This window comes from Lygodium microphyllum, chromosome 7 (genome assembly GCF_053477565.2).
Source record: "Lygodium microphyllum isolate KBCC chromosome 7, Lygodium_microphyllum_v1.1.10, whole genome shotgun sequence".
Lineage (NCBI taxonomy): Eukaryota > Viridiplantae > Streptophyta > Polypodiopsida > Schizaeales > Lygodiaceae > Lygodium > Lygodium microphyllum.
In genome coordinates this window covers 125,371,807-125,391,342 of record NC_141141.1, presented here as the reverse complement: position 1 = coordinate 125,391,342, position 19,536 = coordinate 125,371,807, and the positions used below count along the sequence as shown (strand labels likewise).

Genomic DNA, 19,536 nt, shown 5'->3' with positions numbered 1-19,536 from the left:
GTTCATCCTAGTTTCTTGTATGCCTTCTGTCATTGCCGCTATTAAAGGTGTCTCTTCTACGATCGATACGCGGGTTCTGGCAAACACGGGGATACTCCTAGATGTCATGGGAATGACATACCACCATTGAGGTTGTTGCAGATTAGGGAAAAAGACGACCTGATCCATATTACGATTAGTATAAAAGTCCACTTTGAGATTGCTAAAGCGCGTCAAGTATTAGGGACTCTTACCTGCTCACAGTGATTTGGTAAAACAAATGTATCACTCAAATCGGTCAACTTCTTCGTTGAGTCAATCTCAACAAAGCCACTTGGCCCTCTCCGAACAGTTGCACTTGCTCCTTCGAGAGTAACCTTGAACCATTGCACATCAAATATGGTCACGGAGAAACTTCGATAGTCCACAGCAAGGATACTCTGTAAACATCCGAAATACTCCATCTCTGCAAACTACACGGTTTGGATCTGTGGCACGTCATCGGCTTTCATGCTCAAACATTGCCATCACTCCACAGTCCATTGTCGAGCGTAACTTGTCGATGTGCTCTACTCTGAAATGTCGTCCACGTGACCATGCTACACTATGGACCTTATACTGGGAGAAGAACGAGTATATTAGTTGTGATTTGCAGTATAGATTGTAATTTCTTGGGATTGCATACCTTGGGATTGCATCCATGTGAGAAGTCCCACTCTTCTTCAGTAACTCTTTCTCCATCTTGAGATGCTTTGGTTAGGGCCTCATGTAGCCATCTAGTGGACATGAGTAGAGGTATCTCCTCTAAGCCCTTCGGATATCGAATGGGCTGTTGCCGCGTACTCCGTCGAAAGTGAGATCTTGTAGACTCTCGCTCAGCGTCCTCATACCGTTGTAGCCACTTCTCCATCGTAGCGCTATGTAGCATACAAAATCGGTTCACCTTGGACTCCATGGATGTGTCCATCTTCTTCTCTATTCCATTTCCCACTAGGACATCTCCATTCAGACGATCATCCTCCTTAAGTGACCATATCAAGCATTCGTCCCGGTCCACAGTGGACAACCACTCAGAAATGTACACCAAGGCCTCTGACACTAACCAACCTTTAGCCATGCTACCCTTAGGATGAGCCCATTGTCACACAAATCCCTTTAAGGTCTTCATGAACCGTTCAAGGAAAAACATCCATCGACTATGGACTGGACCTGCAACCTGCAATTCATCTACAATATGCACTAGAAGATGGGTTTGTATCGTGAGCATGCTAGTGGGAAGATACTTCTCCAAAAGACAAGCAATCTCTACTGCCATGCATTTAGCGGATTCAATCGATGATGTGTGAATCTCTTTTTGGGAGACAAACTGAACCAACTCGGACAATTTCTAAATGGTTGTCAGTACCTCCGATGTCAGAGACCCCGCGATTGCGATCGGCAATACGAACTGTGAAAACCATATAATTAATATTGTGTATAAACAAATGGAGATTCTGAAATCTAATATGCAGAATCATGCCATACGCAACCTCATACCGTACATACCTAACACATCTTATGCCAATCATGGGATTTGAGTCATGTCAGTTGGTCATCCTTTGTGAATGCTGTCTTGAGAGAACGCATTAGGCCAGTCGGCATGCGAAAGGACTTGATTTTTTCCTTTACTCGTCACACTTCATTGCCAAACAAAACCCAAGGAGCACGCGGCAATTGCACTCGATCGTCGATGCCACTTATAGGCCGATATGGTTCCATCTTTCCCACTACTTTCAAATCCATCCTCGCTCCTAGTGTGTCTCGCTGCCTAGTGAGGTGGTCCCATAGCAAGCTACCCACATTCTTAAAAATGTGCATGGGATCTAAAAGGTGGTTAATTTTCAGTTTTTTCCAATAAGTCAGCTCATAGAAAATTGAGAAGCGTCGCATTCCACTAGGAAGCGAGTCTTGCTCTACCATCCTACGATCAAACCAGCTCAGTGCGTTCATTCTCGTAGGAGGGAGACCAAGAAATCCTTCTCTCATGACATGACCCTCTGGCAAAAAAGCCTGATGTCCCTCAAATACCATCTTCTTCATAAATTTTGACATACGAGAATCCAACCTTGTCCACACAGAGGACATGCATGGTAACCTGACGTGACTAGCCCTGTAGAACACACATGTACAATGAGACATGTCATAACACCAACATCGCTCAAAGAAAACTAGCAAAATAAGGAAACATGCTTTACCAGAGCATTCTCCATAACCTGGAAAGTCATGCATGGTCCACATAAGAATTGCCCTTATAGTTGTGGATCGCCTACCAATATGTTTGCTCATGTCCTCCACTACAATTCCCTCCCACAACTCCTTTAGCTCATCAATCAGTAGAGAGAGGTAGACATCCATATTCTTGACTTTGTATCATCCAGACACAAGCAAGCTGAGCAAAAGGTGTCCTTTCTTGGTGGAAAGCCATGGCGGTATATTGTAGTTAACAAGGACCATGGGCCATACACTATAGGAGGTGGAACGTAAACCAAAAGGATTTACCCCATCCATGGCAAGACCGAATCGTAGATTCCTCGCCTCCTTTGCAAAGTCAGGGAAAGTCTCGTCAATGTGATGCCATGCTTCTGAGTCAGCTGGTGTACGTTGTACAACATCAATGGATCGATTTTCTGCATGCCATGTAGTCAACTTTGCAAAACTCTTGGTCCAAAAAATGTGACGAACACGCGGTATCAGTGCAAAGTGCCTCAAAACCTTCTGCGGAACAGTCTATCCTTGCAAGTCATTTCGATACCTGTCTGCACCGCACTTGGGACATGTGGCCAACAATTCAAACTCTCCCCGGAAGAGAACACAATCATTGGGGCAAGCATGAATACAATTATAATCCATACCTATCTTTCACAGCACTTGTCTTGCATCATCACAAGACTCAGGCATCATGTTTTGGGTAGGCAAAATGTAAGATTTCAATGTTCTACAAATTGCAATGACGCACGTTATTAGAGTACTACATAGCACATTTTAATGGCTTTCAATAAAGAATCATACACATCATAATATACATGAATAGCTATGTCACACTCACATCGCTCCATCCATACTTTGTTTGTATGCTCAACAATGCAAGAAGTGTCTTCAAACAGGATACCCGACTCCCATCATACAATGGGATGGCAGCCTCTGCAATTAAAGGATCTTGGGATTCCGAGTCCATCGGAAGCAATGATTTGATCATGTCCTCTAACTCGGGCTCCAAAAAAGTAGGAGGATCGTCCATGTCTCCAGCATTCTCACCCATAGAAGGGGGTTGAGAGTTATCACCTTCTATGAGACAGTTAGTTATCTTGGACGGCATTTGTATAGAGCGTGGACGAACCCGTCTTACTAGACACAAGAGATCTGCGGGCTGCAATGTATCGACATGGCCCTGACCCTGTAAAGGATGTTAAGGAGCTAACTTCTAAGATAACCCCAAACTGTTATACTTAAATCAATTACATGTCATATAGTAATGAGAGAGAACTTACCGCAATCTTGTAATTCAAGATTGCTTGGTCGATTATCTCAACTCAAAACTCTCCATACCATTGCACATGCTCTATGAACAAACGACGTTTTCGACGAATGGCCAATTTGCATTGCATGCATGGACAGGGGACACATTGATTGAGCCAAGCCTCACGATCACCACCATGTTGGTCGTGAGTGCTAGACATCTTGACTGCGATGTAATGGAATGATAATTTAATAACGATTCTATATTATATATTGGGACCACTCCACTATATTGTATATTGGGACCACTCCACTATATATATTTCAACACTTCCTACCCTATATACATTGCAAAGATTGAAGAGAACCAACACAAGAAAAAATATAAAAACACTCTCTTCCATTTCTCTCTTTCAACACTTCCTAACCTACATTGCAAATTAAAGCAACACAAAGATTGAAGAAAAACCAACACTTTCTAACTTACATTGCAAAGAATAAAAACCAACACAAGAAAATTTTTGAAAACACTCGCTTCCATTTCTCTCTCTTTCAACACTTCCTAACCTACATTGCAAAGCAACACAAAGATCGAAGAGAAACCAACACTTTCTAACCTACATTTCAAAGCAAAACAAAGAGTGTAAAGAAACCAAAACAGGGCATACCGTCGTGCTCTCTTCTTCTTCCACGACCTCTTCATGTGGGCGACACTCCTCTTCTCACGTGCGGCTCGCGGCTTGCTTCCTTGCTCACCTCCCTTTCTCTTTCTCTCCACCTTCACACGCGTGTTTGAAAGAAACATTCGGGTTTCCACAAAATGTTACCAGAGTGAGTCGTTGCTATTAGTGTCGCTATTTACGTCGCAATTTGCGACGCTAAATAGTGACGCTAATAGCGACGTTTTTAGCAACACAGATAGCGATGCTAATACCGACGCTGAAAAAAAAAGTCGCTACTTAGCGTCGCTATATGTGTGTACCCTTGTAGTGATGATGGGTATTTGACACCACCTACGGGAGGCAGACTAAGAGAGTCTACAAGAGGATGACTCAACTTCTACAGAGCCCCATTCACTCACAACATTAGTACAAGAGGACAACCAAGAAGAGGAATTGAGCAACAATGATGCAACAGATGATGAACAAGGAGCTTCAAGAGACAATGCAAGACAATGAAGCTATTTACTTGATCATTGATCTCTTTCCAAACCACACTTAAATCGTAAAATCCAAGGTATTATATCAAGTGTTTTGTCTTGATCATTCGGACCACTTTCTTAATGATTGCAGGAAAATCAAATTGGTATCAATGGACCCTATTGGTGGTAAGACCTAACACATTTTTCCATTGATCATTTTCATTCTTTCATTGCTCTCTTCAAATCTTACTAACAATGGGTGGGTTGGGTGGGGATTCTTGTGGATGATAGCCATCTATGGCTAGAGTTGGGGTTCGATTCCCCATAGACTCAATCTTGTTTATTTGAACAGGTTTTTGTTGAGAAACACAGATTTAGAGCTAGTTGGCTATGGTGGACGCAAGTTAAACACAGGATACATTTTTAGATTGAGGGTTTGTAAGTCAAGTGAATTAGGTTTCAAGATAGATTAGCTTGGACTCATAAACACAATCTTGAGTGACACAAAATGAAAGTACCATTACATTGAAATGAGTGTCAAGTGCATGCTTATATAGCTTTTGGATAGTACCACTCTTCCTCACTGTGCTTATGAGATTCAAGGCATCTCTCCCTAGAGCTTCTAGAGCATACATCTTTTCTCATATCTTCCATACAAAGCCACTTATGGGCCGCCTCTTTTGGGCACACATTCAGCCTCTATGGGCATGCATCATTTGATTTCTCAACACCCCCCCTCAAATGATGAGTCGCTAACCTTGCTGGCTTTTGCCCCTCTTGCAGGTGAACATGGACCAGGAGACTAGCTCTTTGGTAGCCTAGTCAAGGCTTGAAACTTTACATCTTGGTAGGGTTTTACATCCACTATGGGAAACAAGATCCACTATGGGAAATTCTTTGTTGTTAGCAGTGGAAAGTGTCTTCTTCATCTTCCTTTGGTTTCTTTTGGTGATGTCCTCTATCTTCTTGGTCTTTGTTTTTATTTTCTTCATGCTCTTTGACTTGTGCTCTAGTCTTTTTTGTGAGATCATTTTTCTTAGTGAGTTTGAGATGGATATAAATAGATACATTGATGTATCTTGTCATTACATAGATCTTGGAATACATAGGATTTAGGATTCTGGTGGCTTTTGAGTCATTGCAACATTTTGGGCATGCACAATGAACACATTTCTCCTTGCATAGCTCTCAGTTTTGGAGTACATGGCTTGACATGGCATTGGACATTTGAGCATGGTGTAGGCATATCATTTCAAGTGCAAGAAGGTCTTATCAATTGGATTTCTGCTCAATGGCACTGTCTAATCTTTTTTTACATAGTGCTTTGTAGGAATTATCAAAGATCAAGAAAACCAATATATAAGATCACTCTTATTCCCTTTGTACCTTCACATAAAAACACCTTTTAAAGTTATTTTAGGAATGAGTTCAAAGTAGAAAGCAGTGGAAACAGGGGTTGGATAGAGCCGGTTTGATAATATAAGTGTGAAAGAGTTTTAATGGGTAAGACAAGGCATGAATAGGGTTTAGAGAAGGGAATATTAACCTTAAAAACAAGGGTTATTAAAAAAAGGCTTGCCATGAACAGCTGCCAATTTTGTGATGGTGATCTTCATCAGTGCATTGGCCATGAGAGCCTAAGCACGTCGTTGAGTGTGGGAAAATCTAGACTTCGATGCAGAAGCTTCCTTTTTAGCGGCAAGTGGCAGTGATAGATCTCTTCTTCAATGTAGCAGGTCAACAGCACCAACAAATCTCTTCTTCATTCTCTTCCTCTACCACATAACAAGTCTCTGATCTGGATCACGATTCACCATGCTTTGAAAGTTCCCCGAGAGTGTGGTGTGCCACAATTGGCTCTAAGATAGAGCAATTGACTAATCAAACTCGTTTGTAGTAGGAGCCCTCTTCTTCTTTCTCTTCTCTGGCTGAAACAAAGTAAGTAGCACTAGCAGTCTTAACCCTTGTCTCTTACTAGTGGCCTTACTGAGTCATCTGCAAGCCTGACATGTCTTCTGAAGTACCAAAACTTATGCTAAAGCAATTGAATAGAGGCCCGTCATAATGTCTACAGATCAGCCTTAATGATGGCTTCAAAGCAAGGCGACTTCAAGCAGGGCCACGAGCTGAAAAACTAGGTAGGATTCTTATGCTATTTTAGAATAGAAATTGCCTTGTAGTGCTTCAACCCTTGGACAAGAAGGGCTTTCACCATATCTAATGGACAGACCAAAGCTTATACAATCCACAAAACCACTCTTAACAATAGAGCTCTGTGCTTGGCTTCAAGAAAACCCCTTGTCTATATCACCTCCAAAGCAGGCTACAAACCAAGCCTGAACTAGATCCCTAAACTTGCCCTCTTGCTTGATAATAGCCACCAATCAATTTTAGCTAAAGACTAGCCTTTCTATCTTGAGCTCCATGACCTTGGACCTCTTGAGCTCCTTTACCTCGTATGCAATGGTAGATGGCTTTGAGGGATAGAGGAGATTGAGAAAGGACACACACTAGCTAACTAGCTCAGCCATGGCTCTGATACCATATTGAGAAACACGGATCTAGAGTTAGTTGGCTATGGTGGATGAAAGTTAAACACACGATACATTTTTAGATTGAGGAATTGTAACTCAAGTGAATTAGGTTTCAAGATAGATTAGGTTGGACTCACAAACACAATCTTGAGTGACACAAAATGAAAGTACCATTACATTGAAATGAGTGTCAAGTACATGCTTATATAGCTTTTGGATAGTACCACTCTTCCTCACTGTGCTTATGGGATTCTGGGCATCTCTCCCTAGAGCTTCTAGAGCATACATCTTTTCTCATATCTTCCATACAAAGCCACTTATGGGCCAACCTCTTTTGGGCAAACATTCAGCCTCTATGGGCATACATCATTTAATTTCTCAACATTTTTTAAGATTTCATCTCTCTCTCTCTCTCTCTCTCTCTCTCTCTCTCTCTCTCTCTCTCTCTCTCTCTCTCTCTCTCTCTCTCTCTCTCTCTCTCTCTCTCTCTCTCTCATTGGAGGTAATAATTGTGCATTGTCTCATCGATGTCTCAGCAATTGAGCCATGTCGCACAGCATCCTCTTATGGCTCCATCCGATACCAAACTCACACTCTAGATGACTGAGGACAAACTTGTTGTCAGCTCTAATTGATCCGTGCATTGCACAACAAAGAAAAATTAAACCAGCCTCTTGATATGTTTATAACACATATGGAAGATATGTAACACAAATGCTCTGAGATTTCTTAGCCATCGCAAGATGACTAGGTCATTGCTTATAGAGGCTAAGTTGAGGCTCACATATCTATTTTGAAATCACTGAATAAGAAAACCTTGGTGCAATGTTTACCATTGACTATGCTTAATACTTCATATGCATTAGTAGCAAAGGTCGTGGATTTAAGAATCAAGTTTTTGCTCTTGGGAGGAGGATGCATGATGCAATCTTAAACTTAAAATTATCTATGGATTAGTCATCAATCAAACTTTACATGGACTTAGTAAAAGCTTCTAATAAGATAAGCTAGGATTTTGTGCTTGCTTCTCTCTTAGCTAAGGCATTTAGTCATGGCTTCATCAAAATGGTGGGAAATATAGTCTCACTAGAAGCTACTTATTTTTATATTAATGTTCTTACATTAGAGCCCTTCTCTCTTGATAGGTCCATTAGGCTAGGCTGCCCATTAGTCCCCCCCCCCCAAAAAAAAAACCCTAACTATAGACACCTTTGCTCCAAAAACTAGGGAGAAGAGAGCTCATGAGGGCATAATCAAAGGGCTTCATATCCCAATGGGACAAATCTTTATGCCCCAATTCTTGTTAACGACGACTCCACCATTGTTTTGGTTAATAATAAGAATGTTAACAAATTAATGGATAATTATAAGCAATTTGCTAAACTATCAACCTCTAAGATCAATGTGCCTAATGAGCTACTCTTTTTTAATTCAAGGAACCACATCAATGGTTTTTGGGATATGCATTCAAGTTGATTAAGCATGGTGTAAGATTGAGATACCCATGGTACCATTTGGTGTTGGAATTACCATGAACTAAATAATGGATTGGCTACAGAGACAAGACCAAGTTAGCAAGCAAGCTTTCGAAATGGTTGACTACTCAACTAACATTTACATGTACACTATTAATGCTAAATATGGTCTTGAGAATGTCAATAATCTTTGTAGCCAATGTCTTTAATTTCAATAAATTTTACTAGCTTGTTAGTGCAAGGCTCATTTAAAACTTCTTGGACATTGAGAGACAAAATTTACTCACACCATTGTCAAATATCAATAATACAAATAAATTCAAAGGAGGCCTAGAGGTGGAGAGACTCAAGGACAAGGGCCTCCTCTTGAGCATATCACTCCTCATCAAGAGGAAGGAAACTTGACAAACTTGGATAGAGATTATGAGACATTGGCTTAACAATACTAAGATTTAGGGAAATGCTTAGCCTCACATCAAGTGAGAGGATACTATGCTAGCCGTGAGCTCAAAGGTTACATCACTAACTTTGAAATTGCATGAGACTTACAAAAAGTCAACAATAACTTATTAATTCTACCACTTGGGTTAGTGCATAAGATCACATGAAAGGTTACCAAATCAAGGAAATTCAAACATGGGAGATAAATAATCGAAGTAAGGACTCAAATGATTGGTGGTTCTTATGTAACATAGTGAGGCACTATGGATTAACAAGTAAAGAGAGGGATTGGATGGTTAAGGTCTTCAAACTCAAAAAAGAGAACTAGCTTGCAATGCCTAGAGTGCATCATGGAAACTTGCTTAAATGTATGATGTTCCAAGAGGGTAAAATTTTGTGGAAGTGTCAAAATCTAAAGGGCTTTTGCAAAGGGTAAACTAATCATTTCAAGAAGGTTTCAACTCTAGCTTCACTCTATGATGTAAACATGAAAGAGAAGGGCAAAAAACATATGGAGGGTAACACCATCCCCTAGTCTAAATTTGGTCTGATGGAAAGTAGTCATGGACAAATTTGATCGCACTAGTAAAGAGAGACTCTCAAAAAGAAGGGCATCTCTCCCCTATGCTTACTCTGTAAAAGAGCTAAGGAGTCTACCCTACATGTAATTTGGGAATACACAAAGGTGATACCTATTTGGAAGGAGCTTTGTAAGATGATGAGAAAAGATAGGCTCCATGACTCAATATCCATAAAAATTGTGCTATTTGGGAGGCTACAAGCATTATGAATGTAGCTTCACTTCAAACTTGGAATGTTTTCAAAGCCATAGTCGGTAAGTTTTTGTGGAGAAGCAGAAACTTAATCTTGTTTGGGAAGAAACCCTCTCACTTCAAACCTATGGTTACTAAAAGTAAACATCTTGGTGGCCTTTAGAGGTCATAAGAAAGCCCTAGTTTTTAAAGTAGGATAGGAGGTTCTTAGGAATACCCATGTTACATCCACCTATGATGAAGGCATATTATTACATAATCTAACTCATGCATTATTACAACTTTGGTTAATGGTTAATATGTGGTTTGTTAAGTCCATTTCTTTAAAAAGATACTTGAAAGGCACCATTGATGTAAATGAGTATAGGATCTTTCTTATAAGTAAGATAATACTACACCTCAAAAGAACTTGAAAAGTCTAGGAGGAAGGGGTTATGTGTGGAACGAAGGGCTTAAGCAAAGGCTTCGGTCTGAAGGGGCCTTAAAAATGGCAAGGGAAAGATTAGTAAGGAGAGCGGAGAGCAGCTAGAAAGAACGTCAAGAAGCCATCGTCAACAACTCGCCTGGTTTTAAGAGGAAGAAGACAGGGACTGTCTGCGATGGACCAAAGCTATTAATCCCCCATCCCCCCGAACCCCCCAACCCAAACACACACGCACAGAGAGAGAGAGAGAGAGAGAGAGAGAGAGAGAGAGAGAGAGAGAGAGAGAGAGAGAGAGAGAGAGAGAGAGAGAGAGAGAGCTTGCCAGGGATCGAGGGATCAGAGAGTACTGGAAGCAATTAGGCTAGCTGCATTTCATCACATACAAGTTTTACGATCATAGTTATATTATAAGCTGCAATGCAGAGCATGAGCGGCAGCGAGAGATGCATCTCCATCCTCAACTTTGCGACGATGCTCCTGTCGATACCCGTGCTAACGACGGGCTTCTGGCTGGCGTCCAAGCACGACAGCGAGTGCACGCGCTTCCTGCAGACGCCCATCATGTGCATCGGCCTCTTCATGCTGCTGCTGTCCATGGCGGGCTTCGTAGGCTCCTGCTGGACCGTGCGATGGCTCCTCTGGATCTACCTCTTCGTCATGTTCCTTCTCATCGTCGCCCTCCTCTGCTTCACCACCTTCGCCCTCATCGTCACCAGCAACGAGTCTCCTCCTGCTTCTTCTTCTTCTTACTCTGATCGCCAGGCTACTAATCAAACTGATACTGACGATACAGATAGTGTCGAAGACCATCAGTACCAGCTCTCTTCCTACTCTGGCTGGCTCGCCCATCGCGTCCGGAACAACGACAACTGGCGCAAGATTAAGAGCTGCCTTGTTGCCGCCAACATCTGTGCTACCGATGGCATGGCTCGCCCTAGCTTCGTGCCCAAATTCTTGTATACACATCTCAACTCTTTGCAGGTTAGTTCTTTTGGTACTTTCATGAGTTGTCTTAGTGCAAACTAAGAGGCCATTAATTCTTTGTCTTAGTGCAAACTAGCATGTTTGAATCACATGAGCTGGCTACTTTATGCCTCATTGCTTGAAGTTGGTTTCTCTTTACCGGACCCCGGTTTCCTTATCTAGGTAAGTTTGATCAATCTATTGGATCCTTTGCCACCCATTTAAATTCCATATTTAGTTCATTGACTAGTAGTTAAAGACTTACACATGACCTTGAGTCCAAATTAAGGTCATGGACCAAAAGTTCATTCCACGACTTGCATGTACATAGCTCTGATACATTAAGTTCAAGGGAATATTGATGACGTATAATTTAAATTTTAGTAGTCACCCATAGAACTATCATCATGAAATAGCTTACATGTCTCCCAATTAATTGTTGGTATATCATCACATATACCATTACATACCATGATCATGCGATGTAAAATTTAAGCAACCCTATCATTTCTTGAGTATTAAGAGGTTGGCACATCTTTTCTTGACACAATATCTAGTTTAGAAAATGGGGCAAAATGTCGTGGAAAAGCCTTCTTTTCTAGTTATTTGAGACCAATTTCTAGTTAAAACTTTCCAAGATTTTGTGTATATCGGCTATTTTTTTACTCTTTAAGCTCAAAAAATAAGCCATGACACCAAAAAAGCTCCAAAAAATAGCCGTTGGGCTAAATTTACCCTAATTTTTACCTTGACATCATCCTAAATTTTTAACAAAGGGATGAGACACCCTAAAAATGAAGGCTTTGAATGAGAGTATACTTTGTCATGTCAAAGTAGTAAAGAAATTAATGGGCTTGAGTAGGATATTTGAATATAAAAGTCATTAAAAGTCATTTTATCAAAACATTTCCAACTCAATTTAATGAGATGTGATTGAGATGGATTAAACATGATTGCTTATAGTACGAAAGGTGGCATCCAAACTATTAAAGCTTGGGCTCACAGTAGCAAGGTTGTTGGTTTGAGTCTAAGTAGCAAGGTTGTTGGTTTGAGTCTATGAAGCTACATCACTTGATTGGACATGTATGAGATGTGGACATGGTGTATTCATTTGTTTGGACTCTTCTTTAATAGAACAATCAACTTATCCTCCTTGTAGAGTCTTTGAGGAGGATCCCATTGAGATTACACTCCATTGTTTATTTAGTGTATGAGATTGCATATTTGTTCATGGATGCAATGCTAGCATGGTATTATGCAAGTGCATGTGAATGTGGTAAGTTGATATCACTCAAAAAAATCCAATTTCATGTTTAGAAATTAAGAAGACATGCCAAAATGTTAATATTATCTATTGAAAAAGCTTCAAAAGAGTAATAATGATTGCATTTCCAAAAAGACATTTTTACTTTGCACTTGAGAGCCACACTATGTGTGACAATTTAGTTGCCAAAATTTGTCCATTATTTGGCCTCAACTTGGGGATTGGGGTGGATGTAAGTTATTTCTTCTACTCTAAGCTATCGGCCAATCTAATTGGCCAAAATCCTCCAACAAATAAAGAACATATGTTATGTTTGATTTTAATGCTACTTTTAAATTGTTGGAACTATTTTCTTTTCTGGATAATAAACACTCATGTGCACAAAGGGGTAATTCCCCCCTCCAAATATTTTGGCAAACAAATCATGTAAGAGCCATGTAATGAGTGGCACACTTATGCGAAGAAAGGAATTTGAACAAGCCCTATTTGGCCCTTTGTAAGGAACATGCTCGCTTACATGGTGTATGCCCTCTTCCAAGGATTAAAAATAGATTCTAATAGAAATGAAAAGACAATACTAAAGGATTGGCTGTTTTTTTTTTCAAGCCCATCTGTCAAGTGCATTCTTATATATTATTACTCTTCCCACTGCTTGTCCAGCTACATGCATATAAATTTCATATTAGTGAGAGTGAATGTGAGGGAACATTTATGGGTGTGATTTGTGGTGAATGCTGACCTCAACATGTTTGGGCTATGGTTATATGTTGGCGCATCACTTTGCTCTATATGTGTATAAAAATTTCATATTAGTGAGAGTGAATGTGAGGGAACATTTGTGGGTGTGATTTGTGGGGAATGCTGACCTCAACATGTTTGGGCTGTGGTTATATGTTGGCGCATCACTTTGCTTCTTTATAAGTGTATAAGAGGGAGAGAGAGAGAGAGCATGTGTGTGTGTGTGTGTGTGGGTGCAGCTCAATAGGTTAAGCTGAATACACAATTATCAAATGGTTGTGACTCGTGAGTTCATCTCCTACATCGAGAGGGTCATTTAGTGTAGCCTGTATAAAAGAGGGAGGTTTGAACTCGGGTAAACAAGTTGATATAATAAGCTACTTACAAATAGGGTAGCCACTTAACAAGTTGCTAATAAGCAACTTACTGATAGGGTAGCAACTTAAGAGAGAAAGAGAGAGCACTCTCATGGGACTAATCATATTGTGCTGGTGGGGTGGGTGGGAATAGATCGGGTGCTGCAAGCCGCCGGCGGTATGCGAGTACACGCTGGAGGACGGCGGGGTGTGGGCGGACCCGATGAACGCGACGGCGAGCCCGGACTGCGGGAGCTGGAGCAACGAGGCCCGGGTGCAGTGCATGGGCTGCTCCACCTGCAAGGCCGGCCTGCTGGCCAACCTGCGCCGCGACTGGTCCAAGGTGGCCCTCGTCAACGCCGTCGCGCTGGCCCTCATCCTCCTCGTCTACGCCCTCGCCTGCTGCGTCTTCCACAACGCCTCCCAGAAGCGCCGCCTCCGCCTCCGCCGCCGCCACCTCCACCTCCCCGACGACCCTCCCAAGTATCTTCATCCTCACCACCACCACCACCGGCTCCCTCAGCCCCGCCCCCTCTCTACCTTCATCAGCAGCTTCCCTCTCTTTTCCCGACTGGCTGCCCCCTCTCCCGCAGCTAGTTCTACCCAAATACCGGACTCCGACACCTTACAAGCTGACCACCAGCGCATGCTCCACCCCTAACTGCGCCATCAAATAAAAGCTCTCTCTCTCTCTCTCTCTCTCTCTCTCTCTCTCCATCCTTGTCGTCGTCGTCATCATGTAGACCCTAGAGGATCTACGTCTAACAAAAATTATCTATACATTCATATCATGCCTAATCCAAATCTTGAACATCACCACATTAATTAGCCGCCATGTAGTATGTGTATTAAGACAACTTAATGATCAGCACGTGTGCATGTTGAAGTAACCAAATTCTAGCTATCCTAAGTGGTGTTGCATGGTTCACAGGCTTGTAAAGTTGCATCTTACTTGCCTTGTTTCTAAGTTAGGACACGAAAGCAATGTGAAAAGGATAAATTGCATGGTTTGCACGTAATGTTATGTAAATCCCCACCGATCTCAAGAGGCAATAAGTTTTATTTTTACAATGAGTAATTCTTTCTCTCTCATTTACACATCATATTGTATTAATAAATGTGTGTATGCACATGATGCATTGCTTTTGTGTGCGTGCATGCACATGCATGCATTGCTTGTGTGTGCATGCATGCACACTCACATGGATGTGTCTAGGCGTGCATGTGTGTGGAAATTTAAAAAATCTATGTTTATGTGTATGTGTATCTTATATGTGGCTTTTAGAGTTAACAAGTTGTCATAATGCTTTAATGCTTTAAGTTGATCAAGTTCAAAGTTACAAACTCCTCTTTCACATTGCACATATAAAATCTTTGATTCTATTAAGTGTACATAGTAGGCAATTGTAAATGTATGACTTAAATGTAAAACATATTAAGCTTTGGACAAGGTGAGAAGAGGGTTTGGGAAAGAGGGGCAAGGAACATAGATCACACATCAAATTTTCACATATCCATCTATATGTATGCATGTGAATATAGTTGTCTAAGTTTTTTGTTTGGGTGGCTTCCAAAGCCAGACAAGAGATCTAAATCATGGATCAATAGCTTTACTAATAGTGTGCTTGCTCTCTTATAAGTTTAATAGCTTTACTAATAGTGTGTTTACTCTCTTATAAGTTTATAGACAATTCTTTGAGCCACACAAAAGAGACCTTACAAGGTTCTAGCCCACATGGATCCATGAGTATGCAAGAATTTATGAGAAACTTCATTACATGTGCTTGCATGTGTACATATATATGTGTTTGTGTGGGGGGAGGGCAAAGGGTGCACCTTGATGTGATGTTTGTGTTATTAGTTACATGATAGAATGACACCATGATGGAACATGGTCTAAAGGTGAATGCAACCATCACATGTATATTGGTTGTTTGCCATATTTGCTAGGGCCCTAAACTCAATATGCCATAGATATTGGGACATTGCCATCATGTGGCCCTTGCAATTGCTTTGAGGCTTTAGATTCAATATTCCACATTGGTTTGAGTTTTAAAGATCACTAATTGGTATGTCCTCACTTGTGCTTTTTGTTGCTATAGAGAACTCTCACATATTTGGATGTATATATAGATTTTCTCTCATATGATTCATAAATACTTTTTCTTGAGCATAGGGTGAAAACATCGCATTAAATATGAATCCTATGACATGATCTAATCATAATGAAACTTTTAAAAATGTACTCATACGACCTCTAGAAGGTTGAAGAAAGCTATACAATTAAGAAAGACTATGCTTTCAAATAAAACTTGCTTGTTATGTCCATATTTTTGTACTTTGATTATGATCTCATGTATTTGCAAAAATAATGTTTGTTACTTGTTATGTCCATCCATACCTTGTTAGCTTTTGATACACCACTCTCCTTGCTCTCCTATGTTTCTTTATATAAACTTGTGTAAACCCATGCAAAAAGACCGAATAGGAATTTTGGCACAAATTTCCTTTGAGTTAGATTCTAAAACATTAGAGATTACTTAGAGTCTTATAGGTATAAAACATACTAGAATTCCTTGTGCACTTCGCATGTGTGGAACGCTAGGGGCATTGCAAGGGAAGCAAAGTTATTGTGTGCTTCCCTATCACACAATACACTAGGCCGCTTTGCAATAGCTTCATGTGATCCAAATCTTTATATTCTCTCTTTCTCTCTCTCTCTCTCTCTCTCTCTCTCTCTCTCTATATATATATATATATATATATATATATATATATATATATATATATATATATATATATATATATATATATATATATATATATATATATACATATGTGTGTGTGTGTGTGTGTGTGTGTGTGTGTTGTTCTCTCATATTGCTATCTCCCTCCCTCTTTTATCTTATTTTAATTTCTTTTGTTGTATTTTTTTCCTCTTTCTCTCTCTCTCTCTCCCCTCTTTTTTTATATCTTTCTCTCTCTCACTCCTCTCTCTTTCCCTCTCACATTTTCTCTCCTCATTTCCCTTAGTCTCTCCCTTCTTTCTCTCTCTCTCTCTCCTTATTTTTCCTCTCCCTTGTTTTCCTTTGTTCTCTCTCCTCAACTCTCTCTTTCTTCATTTTTCTTCGGTCTCTCTCTCCTCTTTTTTCTTTTCATCCATCTCATATCCCCCTCTCTCCTTTTTTTTTTGTCTCTCTTTTCATGTCTCCCCTTTTTTCTCTTTGTTTATTTTTATTTTTCTCTCCTCTCCTCTCTCTCTTCCCTTTTTTCTTTTTTTTTGCTCTTCTCCATACTCTCTCTTCGTCCTTTTTTTCTCTCCTTCTCTCTCCTCCCATTCACTCTCTTCTTTTTCTTCTCTCTTTCTCTCTTATATTTTGTACCTCTCTCTCTCTTCCTACCTTTGCTAATTTTTTCTTTTCTCTCTCCTCTTCTCCCTCTGTCTCCCTCTCTCTCCCCCCTTCTTTTTCCTTTTCTTCGTTCTCACTCTCTCTACTTTTTCTCTTCTCTCTTTTATCTTTCTTCCCCTCTTTCCTCCCTCTCTCTCATTTTTATTTCCCTTTCTCTTGCTCTAGTTAAAAATTTCACCTCTCTCCTGGCTCTTTTTCTCTCATACTTTTCTTGCCCATCTTTCTCTCTCCCTCCCTCCCTCCCTCCCTTTGCTTTTTCTTTTCTCTCCTCTCTCTCTCCCTTTACTTTTTTTCTTCTCCTTCTTTTCCCCCCTCTCGTCCCTCTATCTTTTTCCCATTTTATCTCTCTAGTTATTTTTTTCACTTCTCACTCCTCTTTCTCTCTCATTGTTTTTCCCTCTTGTTTGTCTTTCTTTCCCTCCTTCCCTCCCTTTTCTTATTGTTTTTCTTCTTCTTCTTCTCTCTCTCTCTCTACTTATTTTTTAATCTCCCCCCTTATTTTCTTCTCTCTGCTCCTCTCCTCTTTCTTCCTTTTTTTTTCCTCACTCACCCATCTTTCCCCTCTCTCTCCCCCTTTACTTTTTTTATTTTCTCTCTCCTCTTGTTCCCTCACTTTTTGGTGCGCGCTCTCTCTCTCTCTCTCTCCATCGCTGCCACTGTTATGCATAAGCAAAATATGTCAATGGTTAGGATGATAAACAAAATCATCCGTCTTTGGTGGCGCTCCATCCGTTGGTACTCTATCCACAGAGAGAGAGAGAGAGAGAGAGAGAGAGAGAGAGAGAGAGAGAGAGTTTTTGTGATCCTGCCTTGCCCCTTTCCCTTCGCTAGGGCCAGAAGCTCACCCGCGGATACACACACAGAGAGCCGAGCATTCCATCCCACTGGTGTAGCCGCATCCATGCGCTTTGTCATGCTGAGCACTTGTTTCTTGCTCGATTCTTGAGAGAGAGAGAGAGAGAGAGAGAGAGAGAGAGAGAGAGAGAGAGAGAGAATCTGCTTTGTTTGCTTATCTGCCCACTTTTTGGCCGGCTATGGGAAGCAGCAATGCTAGAGCTTGAGATAGGTTGCATTGTAGGAGAGAGAGAGAGAGAGAGAGAGCGCCATGTGCTTAGGGTAAAGAGGCTAATAGATTGTCATCTAACAATCCTCCATTATTAAAAAAATTTCCAAGTGAGTTGTATAAATGTTTTTTAATAGTCAAACTATTTATATTATATAGAGCTCAAAGAAAACATATTGAAATATTTTGATATTTTTATCAAATAGCCTTAGTTACAAACGAAAGGTTCATAAAAGAGGGGCAGGGAGGGGCCAATAGATTGACACTCGAGGACGCATTGCTTTAGGGTTTTACAAAATCTAAAATATAAAAAATTTTACATGGCTCAATTGTTTGACTTAAGTTTAGCTCATCTGTCATTTTAAAAAAATCATATTATATTGTTAAGTGACTAAAAAAGCCACATCTTTCTTGTAAAATTGTCACTCAATTGGGGTGGGATGTGTTTTCCTTTTGGAGGGTGCTACTTTGTTGACCCCTTTACCCTACATGTGGGCCTAACTTGCCACCCTGGCTAGAGAGAGAGAGAGAGAGAGAGAGAGAGAGAGAGAGAATATGCATTATTTGCTTACCTGCCCACTTTTTGGCCTACTATGGGAAGCACTGCTGCAAGCTTGAGATAGGTTGCATTGTAGCACACAAAGAGAGAGGGAGAGAGAGCTTTGCTTGCCCACTGCCATGTAGTGATAGAGAAAGAAAGAAAAAGAAGAGGTTGCAACTTTGTCAAAAAAGCGCTAGCTTGCAAGACTTTCGAAATTCCAATTTTGTAGGTTCAGTAGGATTTTACATATTTGGGGAGCCTCTAGTGATTGTGAGTTTCTTAAACCCATAACAAAAATAATATAGTATAAATGTTGTTGCGAGTCAACATTGCTTTTATGGAAAGCATGCAAGAATATGATGTCACAAAATGTCACAAGCTAAACTCATGGCATTGTGTGGCAAACAAGCATAAGGCAGCAAAATGTCACAAGGTAGACTAATGACATTTCATGTGGCTAATAGACTCTCATATACAAAGACACTAAGTACTTGATGTGGTACAAAAAGATGTATTGGCATGTCCCAAGTGTAGGCCTTGAGAGTACTCATTGGAAAACATTTCATGTTTAATATTTCTTTTAGCTCTTGAATTCCTTACAAGAATATGAGTTTTTAAAGTTAGAAAGAACGTAAATATTAAGATAAGTGGGCATTCCATGGTGAGCTTGAGGTCATTTTGATGGAAAAGTAAAATAGACGATTAGTTTTCACTGTCAAAAGGCAACACCACTAATTCAAAAGAAACAACAACATTTGTAAAGGGGATAAAATTTAAGTTTCTATCTTCAAGTGTGCAAAAAAAAAAACTTCATTAAGCTCACCATTTTAAATAAAACTCATATTTAGGCTCATTTATTGATGCTCTTTTTCCTATTGAGAGCTTCCCAAACTTCAAACTCATGTTTTCCATCCATATGTAGAATTTCATTTTAAACTT

The 19,536-nt window shown here is 40.4% G+C and overlaps 1 protein-coding gene and 1 pseudogene across 1 annotated transcript; one reads left to right on the top strand and one right to left on the bottom strand.

Moving 5' to 3' along the window:
* Positions 1-1,524: 1,524 nt before the first annotated feature.
* Positions 1,525-3,193, bottom strand: LOC148033912 (uncharacterized; annotated as a pseudogene).
* Positions 3,194-10,543: 7,350 nt separating this feature from the next.
* On the top strand, positions 10,544-14,290 carry LOC148033911 (tetraspanin-8-like). Its single transcript, XM_087682398.1, has 2 exons — positions 10,544-11,243; positions 13,738-14,290. Exons 1-2 carry the CDS (start codon positions 10,680-10,682, stop codon positions 14,242-14,244), a joined length of 1,071 nt encoding a protein of 356 aa, XP_087538524.1. The 5' UTR covers positions 10,544-10,679; the 3' UTR covers positions 14,245-14,290.
* Positions 14,291-19,536: the final 5,246 nt, after the last annotated feature.

Excerpts from the sequence above, each read along its gene's own strand:
- LOC148033911 (XM_087682398.1), top strand. The coding sequence starts at position 10,680 with ATGCAGAGCATGAGCGGCAGCGAGAGATGCATCTCCATCCTCAACTTT. Across the intron at positions 11,244-13,737 it reads CACATCTCAACTCTTTGCAG|ATCGGGTGCTGCAAGCCGCC; the intron begins GTTAGTTCTTTT and ends GGGTGGGAATAG.